The sequence below is a fragment of the Argentina silus genome (assembly GCF_951799395.1).
Source record: "Argentina silus genome assembly, chromosome: 8".
Classification (NCBI taxonomy): domain Eukaryota; kingdom Metazoa; phylum Chordata; class Actinopteri; order Argentiniformes; family Argentinidae; genus Argentina; species Argentina silus.
In genome coordinates this window covers 8126859-8149338 of record NC_139662.1, presented here as the reverse complement: position 1 = coordinate 8149338, position 22480 = coordinate 8126859, and the positions used below count along the sequence as shown (strand labels likewise).

The window sequence follows — 22480 nt, the reverse complement described above, 5'->3', positions numbered from 1 at the left end:
CAGACACTCCACTGAGATTGTACATGGGCTGGGGGGGTCATGGAAACTCCAAAGGGGCATAGCTGATGCTCTTGGAGGAACAATATTAAAAATCAAACATGAAGGGAAAGACACAGGGGATGTGGGAGGCAATACACAATAACCAGAGGAAAAAAAAAGGCAAGCTTTTCTGATTGCTCTACAACAGCAGAATCAAGCCTGAAACAACAGCGATGAAAAAAAAATGAAAAAAAAATGAAAACAAAAATAAATAAAAATGAAGCAACTTTAAGTGAAATGATAGTGCTCATTTTTAGAATATTAATAAACATTTCTTAAGCTTACAAAAAAAAGTGAAAAGTTTGTGAACCCCAAAGTGAACTTGCCATGATGTTTTTTCTTTTTGTCATGTCATGTGGTTAACCGTCGTGGGCGAGCATGCTCGTGGGAGTAAGGCAACGGCAGGTCACAGCACCCTCCCGACAAGAGGCTTTAGACTGTATTCTCACACTACTGACGTCTACTCCTCTACTCTGTCTGCTGTGAGTCTACTGCTTGTCGCCAATGCATCTACCCCTAGGTACTGTATAACAGTCTACAAAACCATGTAGCCTTCAGAGTTCCCTGTCCTGTCTGACTGTTTCTAAGGCTATCGACCGAACCTGAAACTGAGGAACGTCTTGAGGCAGTTCTGCGTTGACCCTCCTGAGGATTCGGATGATGACACACTCAGTATACACACACACATACACTCACACCAACACACGCACATGCATATGCACACACTCACACATGCACGCACGCATGCACGCATACACGCATACACACACACTCACACACACACACACACACACACTTCTGGCATTAATTGTGAAAAAGGGGTGCGGTTTTGAAGGGCTACACATATACACTGAACCTAATGACTTGAAAATCAGGCACACACGCACACGCGCACACACACACACACACACACACACATGCACACGCACACACTCAACTAATAACATTACCTGACTGGCAGATAGTTAGCATGATTGTAACTTTTTTTCCTCACAATTACTCATAATAAAAAACATTAAAACAAAATGTCCATCCATTCTTTACACCTCCTTTATGTCCTTTGAGATCTACTCAATCAAATCAGACCGGAGGCCACTGAGTCATACTTAACTGATGGCAATTTCATAACCTCATATCATACATACCAACCGAAAATCTCATGCATATCCGGAGACCAAAACACGCTAAAACAACAGTGTGTGTGTTTTACAGTGATAATGTTTGCTTTTCTTTACATCTATATCTAAAAAATCGATCTATCATATCTACTACATCAATAAAAGGGAACAGACAAACAACCATGTGTCATTGAGCTGTATCTTTGTGTCTGACGTTAGCACCAAGTTAAAAAAAAAAAAAAAAAAAAACAGACACAAAAGAGGCCACCGTGCTCAGAAGACAAGACAATTGATTTCAGATGAGAACTCGATTTGGCAGAGTATATAAAGCACCAGTACTGAATTTCTAATAGTTTTTCCTTTTTTTTTTATTCTTCTTCATAAAAATCCTGTCTTCACCTGAGTTGTGTATTGATGCTGTTAGTGCCGTGACCAGGTGACCTCTCCCAACAGAGTGACAATATGAGAGCAATGCTCGCCCCTCAGGTTCCCCCTACAGAAGTGAAGAAAGAAGACCTACAGGTCTTCAAGTATTAAACACAGCTAGGCCCAAAAAGCCCTGGACACACACAGTATTAGAACCCAGAATCAACTCTAGGAAAATAGAAGAGCAGTTATGGTTAGTTCGCATGTTTTTTTTTCCCCCACAAATATATAATATATATTTATATGTATATAAATAAAAATTCAGTGCTGTAAAAACATCTCCAACTCCATAGGATCTGACCCATCGTAGAAGGCCTATAGCGTTTTACTTCTCTTCTCATGGTTAAAAGCTACTGCTGGGAGTATGTAAACTGTACTGGATCTCCTGTGTTAATAGTCCTTCATCGAGAATACAACACTGAGGAAGTGAAGACGTGTTAATATCATTTCATTTTTCTCTCTTTTTTGGTTTAATGCACACAGAGCAAGGTATCCTTTTGTGTTTGTGTATTTCTTTTTTTTGGTAGCAGCAAAGCACCAAGTTTTATGTGTCAGACTGTACTGTATGTGTGTGTGTTTGTGTGTTTGTGTGTGTGTAAGTCTCTGTGTGTGTGTGTGTGTGTGTGTGTGTGTGTGTGTGTGTGTGTGTGTGTGTGTGTGTGTGTGTGTGTGTGAGTGTGTGTGTGTGTGTGTGTGTGTGTGTGGGTGATTGTATCTCCTCTCCATAGTCTCTGGGTTTGTAGGTTGTTGTCTATGAGGAGCATGGCTCCACGCTGGTGCCGTGCTTAAAGTGGCGCAGCAGGTCCACAGGCTGGGCTGACTGTATTCCCGGCCTGCCGTTCATCAAAGACAGGTTCTTCACACAGCCTGTGATTCCCGAAGAGAACTTCCCTCCCGTCAGAGTAGACATGTCTGGGGCTCCCCCTGTGAGACACACACACACACACACACACACACACACACACGTACAAGTATGCACACATACACATGTATACACACGTATACACATTCCCACACACACACACACACACACACACACACACACACACACACACACACACACACACACAGAAGTGACATCAGAGCTTGTCCTTAGAGCAGAAACAACTTTTACTCCTTCCAGATTAATTTTTATCAGCACTTTTCAGATTGATATTGGCCATTTCTCCATCAAGTCCCTGACCAGAGAGGACACTCACCCAGAAGTATGTCTCCTTTGGTGTTCACCATGAGGCTTTTGCCTTGTGATTGTCCTTTTCGGATGCTTCCTCCATCTATCTGGATGTATCCCGTTTTACCAGTCCTGTCCCAATAGAAAAACAGAGGAAACTTTCCTATTCAAATATTCAAGAGACTTTGTCCCACCATAAAGAGCACATTCATTGAGGAAACAAAATCACTACCAAACAATGTGAATCTATCGGTGACATCTACGTTTTTTCCCCCCCCAGAGATATTCTACAGTAGGTAGTACAGTCAGTGGTTAATTCATGGATCATTCAAGTGAACAAGGGTCTTGTACTGTACTTTACCTGACTGCTGTGACCTTGTGCCACTTGCCATCGTTGATAGGCTCTCTGGACAGGATCTGTGCCTCCCCACTGCCCAGCTGGTAGCTGTGGACACGGACACACGCATCATCAGTACGACTCAGAGAAATGACCTGTGTGCATCTATGTTACGACTAGGACCGGCAGAGAAGACGTAAGACTACACTAGGAGAAATGAAACATCAATACGACTAACATGACTACATGCACCTATGCTTAGTATCAGCTCTGGTCCTAACACTGTACAGAACAATACATATGCATCAGTGGAGGCCGGTTGAGGGAGAAATCGGAGGACGTGTTTGATACCATTTCTAATTCCATTCCATCCATTACAATGAGCCCGTCCTCCGATTTCTACTTCCACCAGCCTCCATTGATACACATCTCTTGAGTGTTGACACAATGAATCAGATAAAGCAGGAGTAAGCATAGAGCTTCCTTTCATAACGCAAGGACATTAACAGTGATGAAGATTCACCTGAAGACCAAGTGTCCGTTTTGCAGACCAAGGCTTATAAAGTCCTTGCCCCTGCCGTTGTCTCCCAGTTCCTGGAAAGGAAGTTGTTTAGAGGACAAGGGGAAGTTATAAAGGCAGTCCTTTGCCCCTTTTGTTCAGAAGTCATACATCTTACTGTATACTGGCCATACAGTACTGCCCACTTAACACAAACTCTGTTGACAATTACCACAGACCACTATTGACCAGAATCAATACTGTTCCGTTCAGTACAAGCGCACAAATAACTATTGAGTTTAATAGGCTCCGTATGTTTTCATTGATTTGACCTGAATAACATTGAATCTATTGGATTTACTCAGACATCAAACGTGTCAGTGGTAGTACAGCACAAACCAATTTCCATGCAATGAAACAACAAGCGGTGAATCGGCCAGAGCCACGATGCAGATCGTACAAGATGTAGGCCTAAGTTACATTCTCCAAATTCTTGTACATTTCAAAACATGCATGTCTTCATGATGGGAATAGACATATTGTAAACCGAGGCTCGTCAGAGCATCTTACAACGCATCAATTCACAAAGCACATCTTTTGAAATGTACCGTCAGCGCAGGTGTTTAGGGGTGGAGTGGATACCTTTTTACTAGCACGCAGCCTGCGGCTAGGGCTTACACCATTGGGCTCCTGAGGAAGACGGGAGGGTGAGTTTGAGTGGCAAAGCACAACCAGGCAACATGCAGAGGTGAATTCATAACCATGCCATCCATTCCTTAAATGTGTGTGTGTGTGTGTGTGTGTGTGTGTGTGTGTGTGTGTGTGTGTGTGTGTGTGTGTGTGTGTGTGGATATCATTCCAGTGGTAGTGAGTAGTAAGGTTTAACAGGCAGTTGAATAGGTCAGAGGGCTGAATGCAGTTGAATGCCATTACAAACAGGAGGTCAGTCAGTGAATATCACAGCACAGCCGAGTTACAATGCAGTGAATGTGTGATTACGGTCGTGGTAGATAGACTGGGCCGACCCAAACTATACTGTGCTGGCTCAGATATTTTTTTTTCCTTTAACATTGTCTTTCCCAGCACTGTTTCAGCAGCTATGGTGGATGCATAACCACGCCAGTCCAGTAAAGCTTGGCTCGGGTCGACTCTGAAGTGTGAATTAGGGTGTCGTGAGTGTGGTTAGGGGTGCTGCTGGGCAGGGTTGTAACTGGGGACCAGACCCAGACCCAGGACCAGGACCAGGACCTACCACTCCATGCCACAGGATTAGACCATTGGTGGACTCTGTGTTGATCTCCAGCTCGATGGTTTCTGGGGAGTCGGAGGCGCTGGAAAACACAATAAGACTTATAGTACTCTTATACTGTAGTGCACATCACAGACACACGCACGCACGCATGCACGCACACACACGCACGCACGCACGCACGCACACGCACAGCAGGGGAGACTTTTTATGACATGGAGAAGATGGAGGGGGGGGACAGCATCTGCAAGAAAAGAGGATTACAGACACAAAGTTCATAGTGCTACAGATCTTGGTACACAGACACACACACACGCACACACGCACAAACACGCACACACACACACACACACACAGACACACATACACACACACCACAGACACACACACACACACACACACACACACACCACAGACACATGGCTTTAATCAGCACAGACCAGGTCAAACTGGGCACCACACTGAAGTATAGAGAAAGTAAAAATGACATAGGTGCTTCGCAAACACCAGCTCACCTTCTAGGGAAAACCGACCGGGGAAGAGAAAGGTATCCGTTGTCATGGAAATAAGCCGCGTACTGACTTGGGGCATCTGAAAAAAATAAAAAGAGTAAAACATTGACAATCGACACTAGGAATGATCCACAGTCTTATAGCTCCCTCCAGTGGCAGCAGGGTGAATAGAACCATGGTCCAACTGCCTCAGTTAGAAACAAGAATGTTTTAGTAGAGAACAAAACATGAAAAGAGGAAAAAATTAATATATCATATGTGCATATTGAAATAGGTATCACTGCACAATGCCAGTACACTGACTTCAACAGGGTTAAGTAAAGGGATGTATAGTACATGTTGCATAGATTTGTAACATAGTGTATGACTCATAAAATATTGTAACACATAGTAAGTAACACATACAACAATAGCAACATTCCCCATTCATATCATTCCTTGCACATTCCACACACACTCGCTCTGTAGAGCCCCATTGAGACAGACATCACAATGGACACATGCGTAATTACCCCATACTGGAAATCTCCAAAGGTATTTTAACAATTCAAACAGTTATCACAACATGGAGTACTTTCAAGAAGAATATTTTTTAGTGTGGTTAGTAAACTGACGATGCCTCTTCTCAATGTGTGTAAGTGCATTTCACATTCCGTTTCCAACGAAAGCAGTAGCCGGAGAAAAAAAGTTGGTTTGTTTCTTTGTTTTTGGACAGGCAGTTTTGAAGACAGAGACAAGAGTTCATGTTGCAGTAAGTGGTTATGTCACAGACTCGACGGGACGATTCAAGAGACGAAAAAAGGGGAATTCTACATTTCATTCAGCTGCCAAAACTATACTTCAACAACACAAAAAGTGTCCAAGAACGAGCAGTAAGACTGCTCCAACTGCATTCTACACAGTACCTTCAACCTTTAACCTTTAACCTTTAACATAGAATTCCCCCTCTCCCAACATTCCACTGAATAAGAGACCCAGCCACCGGGTTGAGTACAGACATGTTTTTGTATTCGGGATTTTTTCGGTGTGTTAGGCTGGCGGCGGTATTGGGTTCAGACGGGTCCACGGGGGTCAGACGGGCCCCCAGACAGTTAGTCACAGTCGTGTCAGGCATACTGAAGGGTGTACTGTACCATTCGCCCCGCTACTCTCCAAATTCCACAGGGCGTCAGCGTAGCTGGAGACCTGGCCTGTGTGTGCGGGATATAGCCATGAGAGTGCAGGGGTGAGACACACACTTCATCATGTCGGACTGACTGGGACGTGTGACCCAGCAGAGAGAGAGAGAGAGAGAGAGAGAGAGAGAGAGAGAGAGAGAGAGAGAGAGAGAGAGAGATCCCTGCTGGATCTCATAGACTAGCAGTGTGATGTTACACAGGGGGGCCCTCTGTCAGAGTGTGGAGAATCTATCTCATATGCTCCTGGTCTGGGTGAGGCCTAACTAATGCAATGCTCCATGGGCCAGATTGTAATGTCTACTGATGATGTATATACAGTATATCTCTATCAACAGGCAGATACAGGCGGATTCAGAAGCTAACATAATGTCCTGTGCTGCTGCTGCTGCTGCTGCTGTGGAGAGAAATGATTTTTCTTTTTGTGCTTTACGACAATGAAGATACTACATTGAGTTGCACCGGTGCTGTTCTAGTGAATTGTTCCAGTTTGTTCTGCAGTCATTCCTCCTTCTCTATCACAAACGTATGGCTCATGTTCGACTTCCATAGATTTTTACTGTTTCAGCGTACTTGCAGGTAGAGGTATGGTAATACACGACTCACTTGTGTCACATTTGAGGCCGCTGTATCCTGCAGCACACAGACACACGCCGCTCTGGCAGGTGCCACCATTCTGGCACTGATCGTTGCTCTGGCAACCGTTCTTCACCACCTCACAGTGGTCACCTGGAAGGTCACAAGGTTACAGTAGGCAGGGGTCAGAGGTCATATAGAGGCCCTATTGTGGCATTACAATTCACAGTACACACAGCAATAGTCTTAATTTCAATACATTTACTAGCCCAACTAAAATGACAAGCAGATATGCTTTGCATTAGGGTTGATGTAGCATTCTTTCTTGATTTTTTAAAAGGGTTTTTTAATCTGTCAAACAGGTGTCTCTACAAATGTAAACCCCCTATCTGTGTATAGATTGAATGAGTCAATGACTCTCTATGGCAACCTATTCCGCATGACGGAGTCACCTGATTTTGCCCAGTCACCATGCTGCGGTGCAGGGGTACTCACCCTCGAAGCCGTCCTGGCAGAGACACTGGTACTCATACTCAGCGCTGGGCATACAGCTGCCCCCGTGCAGGCAGGGCCGACGGTCACACGGGCTGTTGTCAAAACACTGGCTGATGGCCTTGCTGGCTGTGAAGCTGTATGACAGGTCCACCTTCTTACCGTTGATGGACACCTACACAGGGGACAACACTGATGGGTTGAAGGTCCCATAACATCAAGTGATTGCATTTTGGGGGGGTTTTCTCCAGAGTCTACAACACTGTGGTTTTGTTTAACGTTTTGGATATTTGATGTGACAGCGTGAAAAAAGTATGGTGGTTAAATAGGGCCCAGAGTTTTTCCTGACCACTTGATGTGACCACGAAAGAGTATTGGCCCTGGTTATAGCTAACCAGTTCTATATGAGTTGCTATTTTTTTTAAGGAAGTGATGACATATCGCGTCCTCAAACCCCCACTATATCAAAATATACACCCTCAATATGACACATATTCACTGTGGAATTTCAAAGATATTGACCCGGAAACCAGAGGTCTCGTATGCTCCCATTCATAGACGTCAGAATTACCAGTTCTTTCTGAGTTGTCCTACTTCTACAGGAAATGATGGTATACTGGATACCCTCCTCAAACCCTCACTACATCAAAGTATACATCCTCCTCTATTGTCAACATCAATATGACACATATTCAATGTGGAACCTTTAAGACTTTTTCCTACTCGGGTAAGATATCAAGTCAAAAACTCCTAGCCCCCAGTCATGTACGGTAGAGAATCAGAATTCATGTTTCCATGTTTTATGTTGCTCCCCACCTCTCCTATGCAGCCGTCGAACATTATGCTGATGTTGGCAGGCTTGGGCAGGATGTCCTTGCTGGGGACTCCCCCCAGGTACATGGGCGTGAGGAGGTTAAGGCCCATGGCCTTCCCTGGAGACGACCGCTTCACCTCCCGTTGATGGTCCACCGTCAGAGTGCCGTTCTGGTCCAGACGCTCAGCCTCCACACGGTGCCACTGGCCCAGGGTGACGGGCTCAGGGCTACGCAGCACTGCCTGGCCTGGAGACCCATATCACCAATAACACGAAGGGGTCAACATCCAAACTGACTGATGCTACAACTAATGGATAGGCTGAACGTAATGCCGGGTCATAAGAGTTCTAGTGTTAAGAGTATAAAAGTTAAGGATCGACTTGCATTATTTATCCAACATATCCAAAATTCACAAATCATTTTACAACAGTGAGAAAAAATGCCACGTCTGTCATATGACATCATTATCAAATATATCAACGGAATCGTTAAAAAAAATAAAGCAGGTTGTTGGGTAACGTAGCATTGTCATCTGACCTGTCCCGAGCTCGTAGCGGAACTCCACGTGACCGTCCACCATGGAGACGGCCACAAAGTCCTCCACCTTCATCTTCTTCCCCCCGCTGAAGAACATGAGTCCGTCCAGGTCCATGGGCTTGAACTCCAGCTCGATACGCAGGTCGTTGTGGATCTTGGTCAGAGGCGGGTACTCAATGTACGACTCACCGGAGAACTGAGGAGTCGTCACCAAATCGCCTAGAGGAGACGGATCGAAATAAACGAGGAATTGAGAAATCAACCAGAAAAAAAAGTGCGGTCATGCTTAGGGGCTCCCGAGGTCTAGAAAAATCAGGGCCCTAGTATGGTGTCACCTGCCAAATAGAGAATGAGGGACAGAGGAGGAGGAGGAGGACAAGGAGGAGGAGGAGCTATTCGTCTTACCGTGCATGCACTTGTTTCCAGACTTGCCCAGGTGGCAGCGGCAGTCGTAGCCCAGGCCAGTGGGCCTGGTGATGCAGGTGGCGTCTGGTCCACAGGCGTCTGTGCAGGTTAGGGTCAGAAACATTGAGATATAAAAAAACAGAAATCTGTGGACTTCGAGAGAAACTGTGTAACCATGATATAACACACCATTATCAGAAATAATGTCTGTGTTGACTGTCTGTCTGTCTGTTTGACTGTCTGTCTGACTGACTGTCTGTCTGTCTGTCTGACTGTCTGTCTGCTTGTCTGACTGTCTCTCTCTGTCTGACTGTCTGTCTGTCAGTTGTTACTGTACCGTTGTGGCAGTGCAGGGAGGACTGGTGTTGGCAGTTGCTGCCCGTGTATCCGTTGGGACAGCTGCACTTGTACAGGCTGGCATCAGAGTCCTGGCATATCCCTGAGTGCTGCAACAGGACAGGACACAGTCTCTCAGTACACTGGCATCCACTACTGTCACAGAGCTCAATGATCATGTCACACCATATCACTCACCCACTAATGCACTCAGAAAATGGGGAATAATAACATCCTGGGTTCTTTTTGACCCATTATCTGACAAGGAAAAACCCCAGGCCCTATTTGCAGATTACAGTACACTAGGTTTAACTGGTCAGGTCATATGGTCAAGAAAAACACTCTGAGCCCTTGTTGTGTTCTATTGTCATTCCGGGAGTGCAGTAGTGGGGTGACCAATGAGGGTGATAGGCTGTGGGGGGGTCATCTGACCTGACAGGGGCTGTCTTTGCAGGTGGGGCAGTTGGAGACGCCTGTAGAGCTGCGGTCCAGGTCCTTGAAGATGACCTCATCGCCCTGGATGATCAGCTGACGGATGCAGCCTGCACAGGACAACAACCACTCGGCATGTCACAAACACGGACCAGCGTCAGAAAAGCTCAGCTTACTGTTAAGAAGAAGTCGAACGTTTTCAAAGCTTTCAGCCAAATCATTGGCGATTTAAAAAAATCGATTGAATGTAGACACACACAGCAGGAGTCTTGCTGTGAAGATGAACCAAAACATGAATGAGTGAGTGATCTCTTACCAACAAAGCCAGTCTTGAGGCCAGCAGTTTTGGCTAGTTGGGTGTAGTTGGGATAACCTCCCACGTGAAGATCCTCATTCAGATCCAGACCTTGGAACTTGCCCTGCGGCACAAGACAGGAAAGATGTGTTCATATTCAGATTCATATCCTCTATTACGTTGCAGGTATGTATGGATGGTCATATCCTATCCTATATATAGTGCACTACCTTTAGCCAGAGTAGTAATAATAGGGAGTAAGTTGTCATTTCTGAGGTAACCTTATGTAAAGTGCATACAATATAGGCCAGAAATAACCACAACTCATCGTAAAGTATTTGTCATTATTTGATTTCAGCGAATCACACGACTACTAGGCGTCACTCTGAATCAGAAACGTGTTGTGTGCAAGCACTGGGGGAAAGTGTTGTGGGAGACGATTGGTTGGTAGATCAGCCGATTAAGCCAATGGCTATGCGACCGGCAGATTCGACCGGCCCTTGTATTGTCAATGAAGGCCAAGTTTGATGCGTTGATCCACCAGACCTTCAGAGCATTCGAGTGGAAGTGTCTGTGACGGAGATTATTTGTGAGTCAACCATTGTTTGACACAGTCTCTGCATGTCAAACGGGCGGCGGAACAGTACCTGTGAGCTGCCGTTGATGGGGGGCTCTCCGTCCACGACGATGGAGCCCTGGGTCCCGTTGCGGTAGAGCTCCACCGTGTGGAACTCTCCCAGTTTGATGTTGGTGGGGTAGCGAATGGTGGCCATGCCAGAGCCAACATCAAACCTGTGGGGAGAGAATAGCTCTTGGTTGGTCATCATAATCATCATCCTTGTCATGGTTGCCGTCATCATCATCATCATCCTCATCAATATCATTTTACATCATCATCGTCATCATCAACACCATGAACACCATCATCATCATGATCATCAATAATATCAACATCATCTGCTTAGTTTGTGACAGTGCAGATAAGCATGAATGAATGAAGAGCACATGACTGCTCACCTGAACTCTGGCCTGCCGCCCACCAGTCCTAGAGAGATGAAGTCTGCTCCTGTGGTCCTCTTCTGCCCATTATAGATAATCATACCTGGTGATGCAGTGAAGCTAGAGTTAGCACGGAACGCACACACGCACGCACGCACACACGCACACACGCACACACACACACACACACACACACACACACACACACACACCTACACACACATACACACACACACACACATACACACACACACACATACACATACACATTCACATTCACACACACACACACACGCATGCACGCACACACACCCCTGGAACAGTCAAAGCTGAAGTCAGACTGTGAAAGCTGAATGGTAAAGCTGCATGCTATAGGTCTGGGGTTGAGGGGTCAAGCTGGGGACAGTCAGAGCCAGGTTACATCTGCTGCCCTGGTCGTTGCACATCGCATCTCAAAGACACATGCTTACTGAGCCACACCTGCACCATCACACAGTCAAGGCCAGGGCAGTCTGAAACCATGCCTCCTCATATTACAATACACACACCTGGAGAGGCTGGTGGAGGTAGAAATCTCTGAGGAATCAAAGCCCATCCTCCAATTTCTGCACTCCACCAGCAACCCCTGATACCACACCTGCGGTATCCCTAACATCTACAGCAGTATACAGCCGTTCTGAAAGTGAGTGATCCAGTCAGACAGTCAGAGGTTGCTTAAGTGTGGCACCATCACTGCATTGTGAACATCCCCATGAAGGATGGGATTGATGTTATCTTATGGAAGATTTGGCGTTACACATTTGAGCACCCCTGTCTCACTGATAGTACTGTGTCACAGCTTCAGAATGCTGAATACATATCGCCCAATGATGCACAATCACCATAACAAATGCATCATATTGTTCCAATTCTAAATAAAAAAGAAGAAAGAAGCTTGTATCTGGAAGCAGCAGTGCAATCTTGTACAGTAGGTAGTCTATAAGCTGATGCAGTGGGATGAGAAATAATGGAATAATAGAATATTCTGGTTCATTCCGTGCATCGACTTCATACGATACGATTCTGTTATCACGGGGATGTAATGCAATGACAAGCAGTTTGTTCTACGAACACAGCCATCATCATTCTCCACATAGGCACCTGTCTGTCTAACAGGCACCTGGTCTACTCTACATGAAGATGCATTATGGGTACAGTAGTACAATATCACTGGTGGCTTTTCTCGGGGGTCCAAAAAGCAACACCTGTATCGGTCTTGAGTATGAGACATCACTCAAGCACTGCGACTCACCAGCGTACAGTATGAGACCTTCCCACCGCATGGGTGAAAGAGGGAGTGTGTATGGGGGGGGGGGGGGGGGGGGGGGTTGGGGGGGGGGACAGAAGGAGAAGAGGGGGGTGAAATCATACATGGGAAAATATACAGAATGACAAACAAGACAAAACCAAGGAGAGAGTAATAGTACACAACAAAAAAAGTGACATCATGACAGAGAAGGGTAAGACGTGAACGAGACTAAGTCTATCATCATCATCATCATCATCATCAAATGATAGAGGTGAATCCACTGACGCAGGAATTCAACAGAGAAGACAACAATGGCGGTAATACATGTCAATGAATCTCCTCACCATCAACATTGTCAGGTCTGAAGGTGATCTTGATGCTGAAGGCCTTGTAGGCGTTCTTGATGGTGGGCAGAGTGAGGTAGGACAGGGGCTCCTGGGTGAAGTAGGGCATCACTCTCTCTGAAGAAGGTAGAAAGGGTCAGACACAGTTTCATATTTCACTTCTTTTTACATTTGTGTTTCATTCCGTTTAAGAGTCTTTGGGTCCTAGAAAAGTACTGTATAAATGATGTATTATCATTATGTATTATCATTATTATACTGTTATTTTTCTATGCTTTGGCTGTATGGGTATTTATATTTGTTAAATACATTCAAACAATGAATCAATCAGTCCATCAATCAATCATCTGTTATTATTTTTATCCAACTGACCATGGACTTTGAGTGTGGTGAAGGCCTCCACTTTGCCCTGCTTGTTGGATGCAGTGCATACATATGTCCCAGAATCCTCGTGGGTCACACCAGGGACCGTCAGGATGTTGACAACCTGGACACACTTCGGAGGGAGCTCCCCTTCCAGCTAAGGAGAGACGGACACACACAACAATTTACAGTTAGACCCATTCCAACACTTCCATTCAAAATAAGCTCTTCTGAATTGTTCTTGTCAATAAAAACTTCATTAATAACTTTATTAATAACTAATACGTTTATTTATTTAAGCAATTTTCAAAGCAGGCCGCACAGCACAACATACCACATATTGGCACAATAAAGAGGGCGTTTTGGTTACCTTGGACCATTCGATCTGTGGCACAGGGTATCCTGAAGCCACGCAGGGCAGAACAGCATCAGATCCTACTGTCACCTCCTTGGTCTCAGGCAGAGCAGCAATCTGGGGTAGGGCTTCACAAACACATCACTATGAAGTTAGAGTGGACCAGAGGAATGGGATTTTGGCTACAACTGACTAAACGATACTGTGTGTGTGTGTGTGTGTGTGTGTGTGTGTGTGTGTGTGTATGTGTATGTGTGTGTGTGTGTGTGTGTGTGTGCGTGTGTATGTGTATACTGTATGTATACTCTACAATGTTCTTACACTGGACATTGAGGACCACCTGGGACTGGACTGAGCCCACGTCATTGGTGGCCGTGCAGCGGTACTGCCCGGCGTCCGCTTCGGTCACCTGATCGATCCTCAGCATGCCCCCCTTCACCACGATGTGGCCGGGCAGAGGACCTCCCACCTTACTCCAGCGCACGGTAGGCTGAGGCTCTCCGATGGCCTGGCACTCAAACTCCACAGAGTTCCCCACCATCACGGTCTGAACCGATGTACGCACGTTGATCATCACCTTGGGCAGGGCTGGGCGGGGCGGGAGAGGAGGAAGAGAGAGAGAGAGGGGGGGGTCAATCCAAAACTGTATTAAGGGTTGAGGATTTAGGACAGACTTAAAGGGGCACGTCCCCACTTTTTAGCCTCATATTCAGAACGCACTGTCAAAAAAAATGATGCTGGTCAAAATTAATATGAGGTTTAAAAAGTGGTGAAGTGCCCCTTTAAACCTAAAGTGAAAGCCACTGAGGGTGGTAGACAGACAGACAGACAGACAGACAGACAGACAGACAGACAGACAGACCTTGGATGGTGAGCTTGGCAGTATCCTGGGCCTGTCCGAACACACTGGTGGCTCTGCAGATGTAGACGCCCTCGTTGCTCTGCTCCAGGTTCTCAATCCTACACACAACACACATACAGATCAGATCAGCACCGGGCAACACACACGTTTAAATACCTTCAACTTATAGTTTACCACACTTATAGCAAAAAGAAACACTCCCGCACACACTTTACCTCTTCAAAATGTTATGTCCACATTTCGGTTTTTGTGAGCTTTATCAAGACAGTCATCCACCCATAGCCCCATCTGTCGTGAACTTTCCCCTGACTATAGAGAGCTGTTCTCCTGGGGGGGGGGGGGGGGGGGCTCACCTCAGTACACCGTCTTTGATGTGATGGTTGGGGGGCAGGGATCCTCCCTCCTTCAGCCACTCGATGGTGGTCTCTACGCCCCCTGCGGCCGAGCAGGTGAACTCCACAGCGCTTCCCTGGGCCTTCACCTCTACCTGGGGGGAGACGCGCACCGCCAGGGGTGCTACACACACACACACACACACACACACACACACACACACACACACACACACACACACATACACACAGGTTGGCTTTCCACTTATAGTTTGTGCTTACAGCCTGCTGTACTGCACAGTATGTCTCTACGTGGTTAAAAACGTCATCTAATTTCATTTCATGAGCCCAGATATCCATCTATCGGTACTTACATCGGACTGTGACTTTGGCCACGGCTTCGCTGGTGCCCACTTTGTTGGTGGCCACACACTTATAGGTGCCAGCGTCCTCGGCGGTGGCCAGGTTGATCTGGAGGTCCCCAGCCAGCAACTCAACCCTGGAGGGCAGGCTGCCGTTGAGCTTGGTCCACCTGAAGGTCAGAGGAGGGGTGCCGTGTGCCAGGCATTGCAGCCTGATCACCTCGCCCACACGCACCGCCACGTCATCAGGCAGAGACGTGGCATAGGGAGGAGCTACGTCACAGAGAGACCGACCGACGCAGGGTTAGGGAGACAGAGACTTGGTATTCCCATAACAGGGATGTGTGGCTACCATGAATTGATTTGTTGATTCATTGGTTGATTTACGTATGGATGTATCCGATGGGAATGGGATGGCCCATCTCTGGTGAAGAGCATAGCTCAACTCTGAGAAAACAGTAGTTCCCCCCCATAGTCTAAAAATGGTATATCTGTCCTGCAGTGGAGGCTGGCGGAGGTAGACATCGGAGGACGGGCACATTTGTAATGCATGACACGTGTTTGATACCATTCCTCATTCCATTCCATGCATTACGATGAGCCCGTCCTCCGATGTCTACCTCCACCAGCCTCCACTGGTGTGATAGGGAACTTGTGATGAAAGGTCATCTGTGAGACTCACTCTCCACGTCCAGCATGATGGTGACCTCGCTTGTGCCCATGTGGTTGGTGGCATTGCAGATGTACTCTCCGGAGTCCTGGCGCCCGACGCTGGGCAGGACCAGGCTGTTGTTGACCAGCTTGTGTCTCCAGGGTAGAGGAGCCCGCAGCTTGGACCAGGTGATCTTTGGGGTAGGGATGCCTGGAGGAGAACAGCCATACGGTCCATTCATTTTGGGGCATGTGCAAAGCGAAAGAACCTTCTTGAATACTTTTCTCCACATTGTTATCATGAATAATAATAATAATAATAATAAAATAAATACATAAATAAATAATAATAATACTTATAGTCTTTGTATGTCTTAGATTGTATCTAGTGTTGTGTGTCATCCTGCCTTCAAAACACAGTATATACATCCAGTATATTTCCAGTATATATACTTTACTGGGACGCTGACTATGACTTGAAGTCCCTCTTGGTTCTCATTGAGTGTGAGGTGAGGGGGGAGTCATTACCGTGGGCATCACAGTGCAGCGTGGTGGTCTGTCCTTCCACCACCACCATCAGGGGCTCGGGCACAGAGGCTCTGGGCACGGTGGGCAACAGAGAGCCCCCCTCCACGATCACCTCCACCCTGGTCTCAGACGTGCCCTCATTGCTGCGTGCCGTGCACACGTAGGTGCCGCTGTCCTCTGGCCGTGCCACTAGGACCTGGGGGGGGGGAGGGGAACGGAGGTTGGGTGCCTATCATAGAACACTCTAGCTCCAGGTAGAAGTTGCCTTGAATCACAGATCTGGGATCAGATGACCTTACCCCCCCCCACCCCCCCCGATCCTAACCTTATCCATTAGGAGATGGTGAACTATCTGACCCGGTATCAGGGATTAGTAGCAACTTCTACTGTACTATTTGTGCGCACACACTTAAATGATCATTAGGCTAACAATTTGGAAAAACAAATAGTGCCTCTGCACAAGCTCAGTTACAATGACTCAGAGGTTAGTCTGAGAGGATGGGAGAGAGTACCTGCATGACAGCGTTGGACTCCATGGGCACAGGGCTCAGCATGGTCTTGCGGGTGTTGTCCAGTCTGTGCCATGTGACAGAGGGCCGTGGTTCCCCGGAGGCCTGGCACTCCAGGTTGATGGGTTCACCCACCCGGACTTGCACGGGCCCCTTCGGGGTGACTGACGCCACAGGAGACTCTGGAAACAGGACATTATCCAGACAAACAACCGTCAGGACCTTTATATCACAATAGCCACCAGGGGGAGCCCTTAGTTCATGGAGAGGGAGCTGAGGGGGGGGGGGGGGGGGGGGGGGGGCATAATTAGGGCCAGGAGTTTTTCGGCCCATGTGACCTGACCTGGCAAAACTCTAAGCCATAGTTATAACTAGGTTATGACTAGTTAACTACTGTAGGTTATAAAAACCTATTTAACTTGGTTATAGCAAGGGTCCAATGTATTTCTCCTGGCCCTAACAATACCTTCCAATCCGGACAACTGAGGAGAACCGTTAAAGTGAAAGAGAGCAGGTACACACACACACACACACACACACACACACACACACACACACACACACACACACACACACAATGTGACATACCTTTGACGATCAGAGAGACAATGCTCTGGGTGATGCCAAACCGGTTCATAGCCACACAGCGATAGGTGCCCTGGTTGCTAGGGCGGGCATTAGCGATGGTGATAACAGAGCCATCAGGGCCTACCTTGACGTTATCTGCAAAAAAAAGGTGATGATCACAAATCATTCAATCCATCACAGTGCATTTCTGACTAAACGTACACACACAATCAATCAATGGAGGTGTGTCGTAGGGTTGTGACACTGTGTAACAGACCACTGGTGTGGACGATGCTACCTTGAACAATGTCTACTCAATGAGCAGCAGCAGAATGTGTGGTCTAGCCTCACCGTGCAGAGGCTGGTTGTTGGACAGCTTCCACTCCAGGCGGAGAGGCTGGGCTCCACTGTAGACCTTGCACCTGAAGCTGGCTGACTCCCCCGGCCGGATCGCTGCACTGTGGGGCTCGATGGAGATGATGGGGGTTGTAGGGCCTAATTGGATGGCAGTTACTATACAGAGGTTTGGCAAGGACATGTGGCTATATATTGTTAATAGCAAAGCATACCTTTTATATCCTATTAATAAACCGACTCCAAGCCAAATGAGGCTTTAATAATACTGTATGGTATACTAGAGCTAATGTTATTATAACATGAAAATATTTGTCTTTTATTTTACGTTTATTTTACCATGTTAGTATTATTGAGATTAAGAATCTCTTTTGCCAAAATAGCAGCACACACAGTTTAGAACATACAACACAAGCACTACAGTTTAAAACAACAATTTACAAATTGAGCAGGAAGAAGGTTTGGGAAAATTAGGTGCAACTAGGGGTCAAAACATTTACATCCCTCCACTTCATTTTCCATCATACTGTTTACCCTAGCTTTAAAGTCATTTAAAGGGACGAGCTCCTAGAATTTATCCTGGACAGCGCATTTCTCATAGAATACTGTATAAGCTCCTCACCTATCAATTCCACTTAACTTAATATGCGGTTGTTATCCCATAGTCTAGAGACTAGTAGCTACAGTTAAAGCACCAGTCCACAATTTGTCTGTGGTCTAAATGGGAAATAATATAAACAAATGCCAAATGTTACTTCAACCCAGGAAGGGTTTGAACTAGGATGAGATCATGGGGCAGTATGGAAAAGCGTGGAGAACTGTACACTCTGAGATCACTTAAGGCAGGGTTGGACATCTGCTCTGCCCTACCCTGGAAAAGTCATACTGTGCAGAACATGACGAAAGAGAAAACGCCCCTGCCCTCATGACACTTACTTATTCCTCTATACCAACAAGTGACAGTCACCATTACCAATGATATATGTAATCCTAGAGGGGGAGAGAGAGAGAGAGAGAGAGAGAGAAAGAGGGAGGGAGAGAGACAGAAAAAGGGATCATGGCTGACTTACGGGAGGAGGTAGCGGTCACAGAAACAGACACAGAGGCCTGACGGACAGAGCCTCCAGGGTTGCCTGCCACCATGCAGATATACTCTCCTGAGTCATCTGGAGTGGCCTGCAGTATACGTAGCTGACTGCCCAGGACCTGCACACACACATCATAGGAGTTACCCAATACTCAATGGCTGAAAACATTACAGTTACAGAATGACTTTTTATTATAACCTGAGCCGGAAAATAGCATATACTGTATAACACATGAAGTTGGAATCTACGTACAGGGGTGTGTTTGTGTGTGTGTGTGTGTGTGTGTGTGTGTGTGTGTGTGGGGAGGGGGGGGGGGCTTGAGAAAGAGAGAGAGAGAGTGTGTGTATATTCCAACCTCGTGATTGGAGGACAGGCGCCCAGTAGCCCTTCGCCAGGTGACTGCAGGTGGGGGTTTTCCAGGGACAAAACAGTTGATGTCCAGACTCTGTCCCTCCTGCACATCAGCTATGGAGGGCTGGATGGTGATGGCCGTGGAGACGCTGTCCGCTACACATTCAAGATATGTCATTTGCTTATTACTTACCTGAATAAAGATTTTGTATATAACTGTCAAGAACGACCTTGTTTGACCTCTCACCTTTGTTGACAGTGACCTCGATGCGAGACTCAGAGGAGCCTATGGAGTTAGTGCCGACACATAGGTAGGTGCCAGAGTCAGAGGCCTTGATGTTAGGAATGAGGAGGGTCCCGATGTCTGTACGCTCCATACGGGCCTGAGGAGGAGCCGCAACCAGCAAGGAGAGGAGAGGAGAGGAGAGGAGAGGAGAGGAGAGGAGAGGAGAGGAGAGGGAGAGGTGGTCACAATAGCCCTTAAACACAATGCGCTGCTTATACAGTACTGAAAGAACATGATGCTGCCTCCTGGCATGTCTCTACCCCAAAACCAACACAAAAGCACCATTTATAAAAGAAATCACTTACCTTTCAGGAAAACATGACATTTCACAGACCACAAAAGTGGGAACAGACATACAGTACAGTACTTGACACTATCTTACATAAATCAGCCAATACCAACACAAAAGCACAGTGGGGTGGATCTGCAGGGAATGTGGTTATACAGTTCTGTTTGTGCTTTTGTGTCAGCGTTTGTGTTAGGATCATCAGGGGGAGTTCTCAGGTATTGCTGTGTGTTCAGGTGTCACACCATGGAAATCAAACCAGTTCATAGTTTGAGAGAACAGTAATGTTGACTTTCATCAACATTACCACAGTACAATCATTTTTTTACAGTTGAAATGGTTAATTTGATGACAAATTATGATCGATGTTGATTATCTAAATATTAACTACGGTCATTGATATCTATAACAATATGTGTACAGACATAATTGTTGATGATGAAATGATTCAGTAAATGACAAGACTGGGGAACTGTTAGAGGATTGAGACATATTAGACATTGTACTTAAAGGTTACATAACAAGCAATACAAAACAGCTCCTTCTACGTATATGAAACCATTGACAATGAAGTCTCAGAATAATCCCAAACCCTCCAGGGCATTCCATATCTACTCATAACACTCACAGCATCTGACCTATCTGCCTTCACATCTAAATGAATCCCCATCAACCAATCCAAACAAAAAGACAGTGACTCAACCCATTTATAATGAATGTAGTATAGAAATGTCTAATGGAGTCTCTATGCGATAACTTACTACCTACGAAAACCTGATAAACACACTGTTTTGGACAACACTCCTAAGCCTAACCACCCCGTCTGCAGTGAGGGCCAGTGTGTGTGTGTATGATAAAGTTTAGTGTACACCTAGAGTCTGGGGAGGGGATTACTGTATCCGGGGGATGGTGTGGCATCCCTGGACAAAGCTGCTTAGCTCCAGCCTAGTCAACCGTGAGCGTGAGGCTAAACTGAGCAGTGGCCGAGGCGGGCCTAGGCTCAATGTGTGTCTGAACCCATTCACAAATTTTCAAAGCAACCCGTTTGCTAGAGCACACAGAATTTCTGCGTGGTCGCACGGCAGAGCCCAGCTCCCCCTGGGAAAAGCTGACACAACGCTGAAGCGTTCTGAGGCGGAAATAAACGGCCCCCGAAGTCTGGGGGTGGGTGAGGAGACACGCGGTGTGGAGGGACTAATGCAAACCCCCTCAGGGGCACAGTGGGCCGGGCCTGGCACGGGCTAAACTATGTCTGAAATACCTACGTTTAGTCATGTCAACACACAGGAATATGTGAATAGAATGGTGTTTGTTTAGGAAACAAATATGTGAGGGATGGATAAAATGTGGACAATTAGAAAATGGAGGACAATGGAACACTTATAACACAAAGACAACTAAACCATGCCACAAGTAGACTAAGGAATGTTCACACACACCCAGCTAATGTACTGTAGTTGTTTACCATTTCACTATACCACTTCACCATACTCTACTATTTCTCAACAACTGAGAGCAGTTATATGCTTGTAGTACATTATTAACATGAATGAGGGTTACAGCATGTGAATCAGACATATTTGATCATGCACTTAGTTGACAATGTGTTGCGGTTGCTGTTGTTTCAGCGTGGTCAGTAGAGGACAACAGAACAGGTATGAGGGAGAGACGAGACAGACGGACAGACAGATAGACAGAGGACAGATGGACAGACCTGCAGCTCCTCAATACGTCTCTGTAACACATCGAGACTGTTGCTTTTAAACTGATGGAAACCGTGAGAAGGAATGGCCTGAACAAAACGTCAAGAAATAGGGGATGGGATAAAAAGAGGAAGGAAACAAAGATAAAGAAAGAATAGTCAAAATACTGCACCACCACCGCAACTCAATGTGCATTACAACCCTTCAATAAGCACGGTAAGATACCAGCACAAGAAAATACAGTACAATATACCACACCATCATGTAAATACACGTATACAGCTACAGTATTCTTTGGATAAGTACATACAGGTACTATAGAGTATCTCATCTCAAGTCCCTGATGGAGAGGGCCAAATCTCACCTGAAGAGGGAGTTGTCCCCCTTGTTTCTTCCAGGTGAGGCCGGGGCTGGGCGTTCCTCCAGCTCTGCAGTAGAGCCTCAGGGTCTCCCCCTCATGGATGTCCGCTCTCTGGGGGCTCACTTGGACATGAGGCAGACTGGCACCTGGGGGCATTCACACACACACACACACACACACACACACACACACACACGAGGACATGATAGGACGCTGTGAGACAGTTTTACCCTGTGTGATCATGTTAGCCAGCTGTAGAGACGGACTGCCGCACGCACTGTGAACATAGATGATAGCACGTGCTGTGTGCTCCCCGTGGGTGTTGAGGGCCTTGCAGATGTACTCTCCCTCATCGGAGCGTTCCACAGCTGGGATGGTCAGAACACCTCCGCGGATAACAGCGTTGGGACTCATCCTCCTCCCAGAACCGGCTACAGGAAAACACATTTGTTTTCAATAGTGTACTGTATGTACTGT

At 46.4% G+C, this 22480-nt stretch overlaps 1 protein-coding gene across 1 annotated transcript in view; it reads right to left on the bottom strand.

Annotated features, from left to right (window-relative positions):
* Positions 1 to 1738: 1738 nt before the first annotated feature.
* hspg2 (heparan sulfate proteoglycan 2) overlaps positions 1739 to 22480 on the bottom strand; it is a gene marked incomplete at its 5' end in the record, with an annotated part of 86990 nt that continues 66248 nt past the window's right edge. Inside the window, 36 exons of the mRNA XM_083675567.1 lie at positions 1739 to 2507; positions 2783 to 2886; positions 3116 to 3199; positions 3615 to 3685; positions 4843 to 4921; positions 5355 to 5430; positions 6485 to 6541; positions 7133 to 7255; positions 7598 to 7769; positions 8411 to 8655; positions 8947 to 9165; positions 9352 to 9450; positions 9689 to 9797; positions 10120 to 10229; positions 10436 to 10538; positions 11062 to 11206; positions 11432 to 11516; positions 12705 to 12722; positions 13046 to 13162; positions 13418 to 13565; positions 13779 to 13891; positions 14085 to 14351; positions 14626 to 14723; positions 14979 to 15141; positions 15332 to 15592; positions 16002 to 16181; positions 16499 to 16694; positions 17011 to 17189; positions 17596 to 17730; positions 17926 to 18069; positions 18999 to 19134; positions 19372 to 19523; positions 19615 to 19750; positions 21654 to 21731; positions 22007 to 22149; positions 22270 to 22434. Of these exons, the coding sequence (XP_083531693.1) occupies positions 2335 to 2507; positions 2783 to 2886; positions 3116 to 3199; positions 3615 to 3685; positions 4843 to 4921; positions 5355 to 5430; positions 6485 to 6541; positions 7133 to 7255; positions 7598 to 7769; positions 8411 to 8655; positions 8947 to 9165; positions 9352 to 9450; positions 9689 to 9797; positions 10120 to 10229; positions 10436 to 10538; positions 11062 to 11206; positions 11432 to 11516; positions 12705 to 12722; positions 13046 to 13162; positions 13418 to 13565; positions 13779 to 13891; positions 14085 to 14351; positions 14626 to 14723; positions 14979 to 15141; positions 15332 to 15592; positions 16002 to 16181; positions 16499 to 16694; positions 17011 to 17189; positions 17596 to 17730; positions 17926 to 18069; positions 18999 to 19134; positions 19372 to 19523; positions 19615 to 19750; positions 21654 to 21731; positions 22007 to 22149; positions 22270 to 22434 (4883 nt within the window). The 3' untranslated portion in view covers positions 1739 to 2334. The remainder of the gene's footprint in view (positions 2508 to 2782; positions 2887 to 3115; positions 3200 to 3614; positions 3686 to 4842; positions 4922 to 5354; positions 5431 to 6484; positions 6542 to 7132; positions 7256 to 7597; positions 7770 to 8410; positions 8656 to 8946; positions 9166 to 9351; positions 9451 to 9688; positions 9798 to 10119; positions 10230 to 10435; positions 10539 to 11061; positions 11207 to 11431; positions 11517 to 12704; positions 12723 to 13045; positions 13163 to 13417; positions 13566 to 13778; positions 13892 to 14084; positions 14352 to 14625; positions 14724 to 14978; positions 15142 to 15331; positions 15593 to 16001; positions 16182 to 16498; positions 16695 to 17010; positions 17190 to 17595; positions 17731 to 17925; positions 18070 to 18998; positions 19135 to 19371; positions 19524 to 19614; positions 19751 to 21653; positions 21732 to 22006; positions 22150 to 22269; positions 22435 to 22480) is intronic.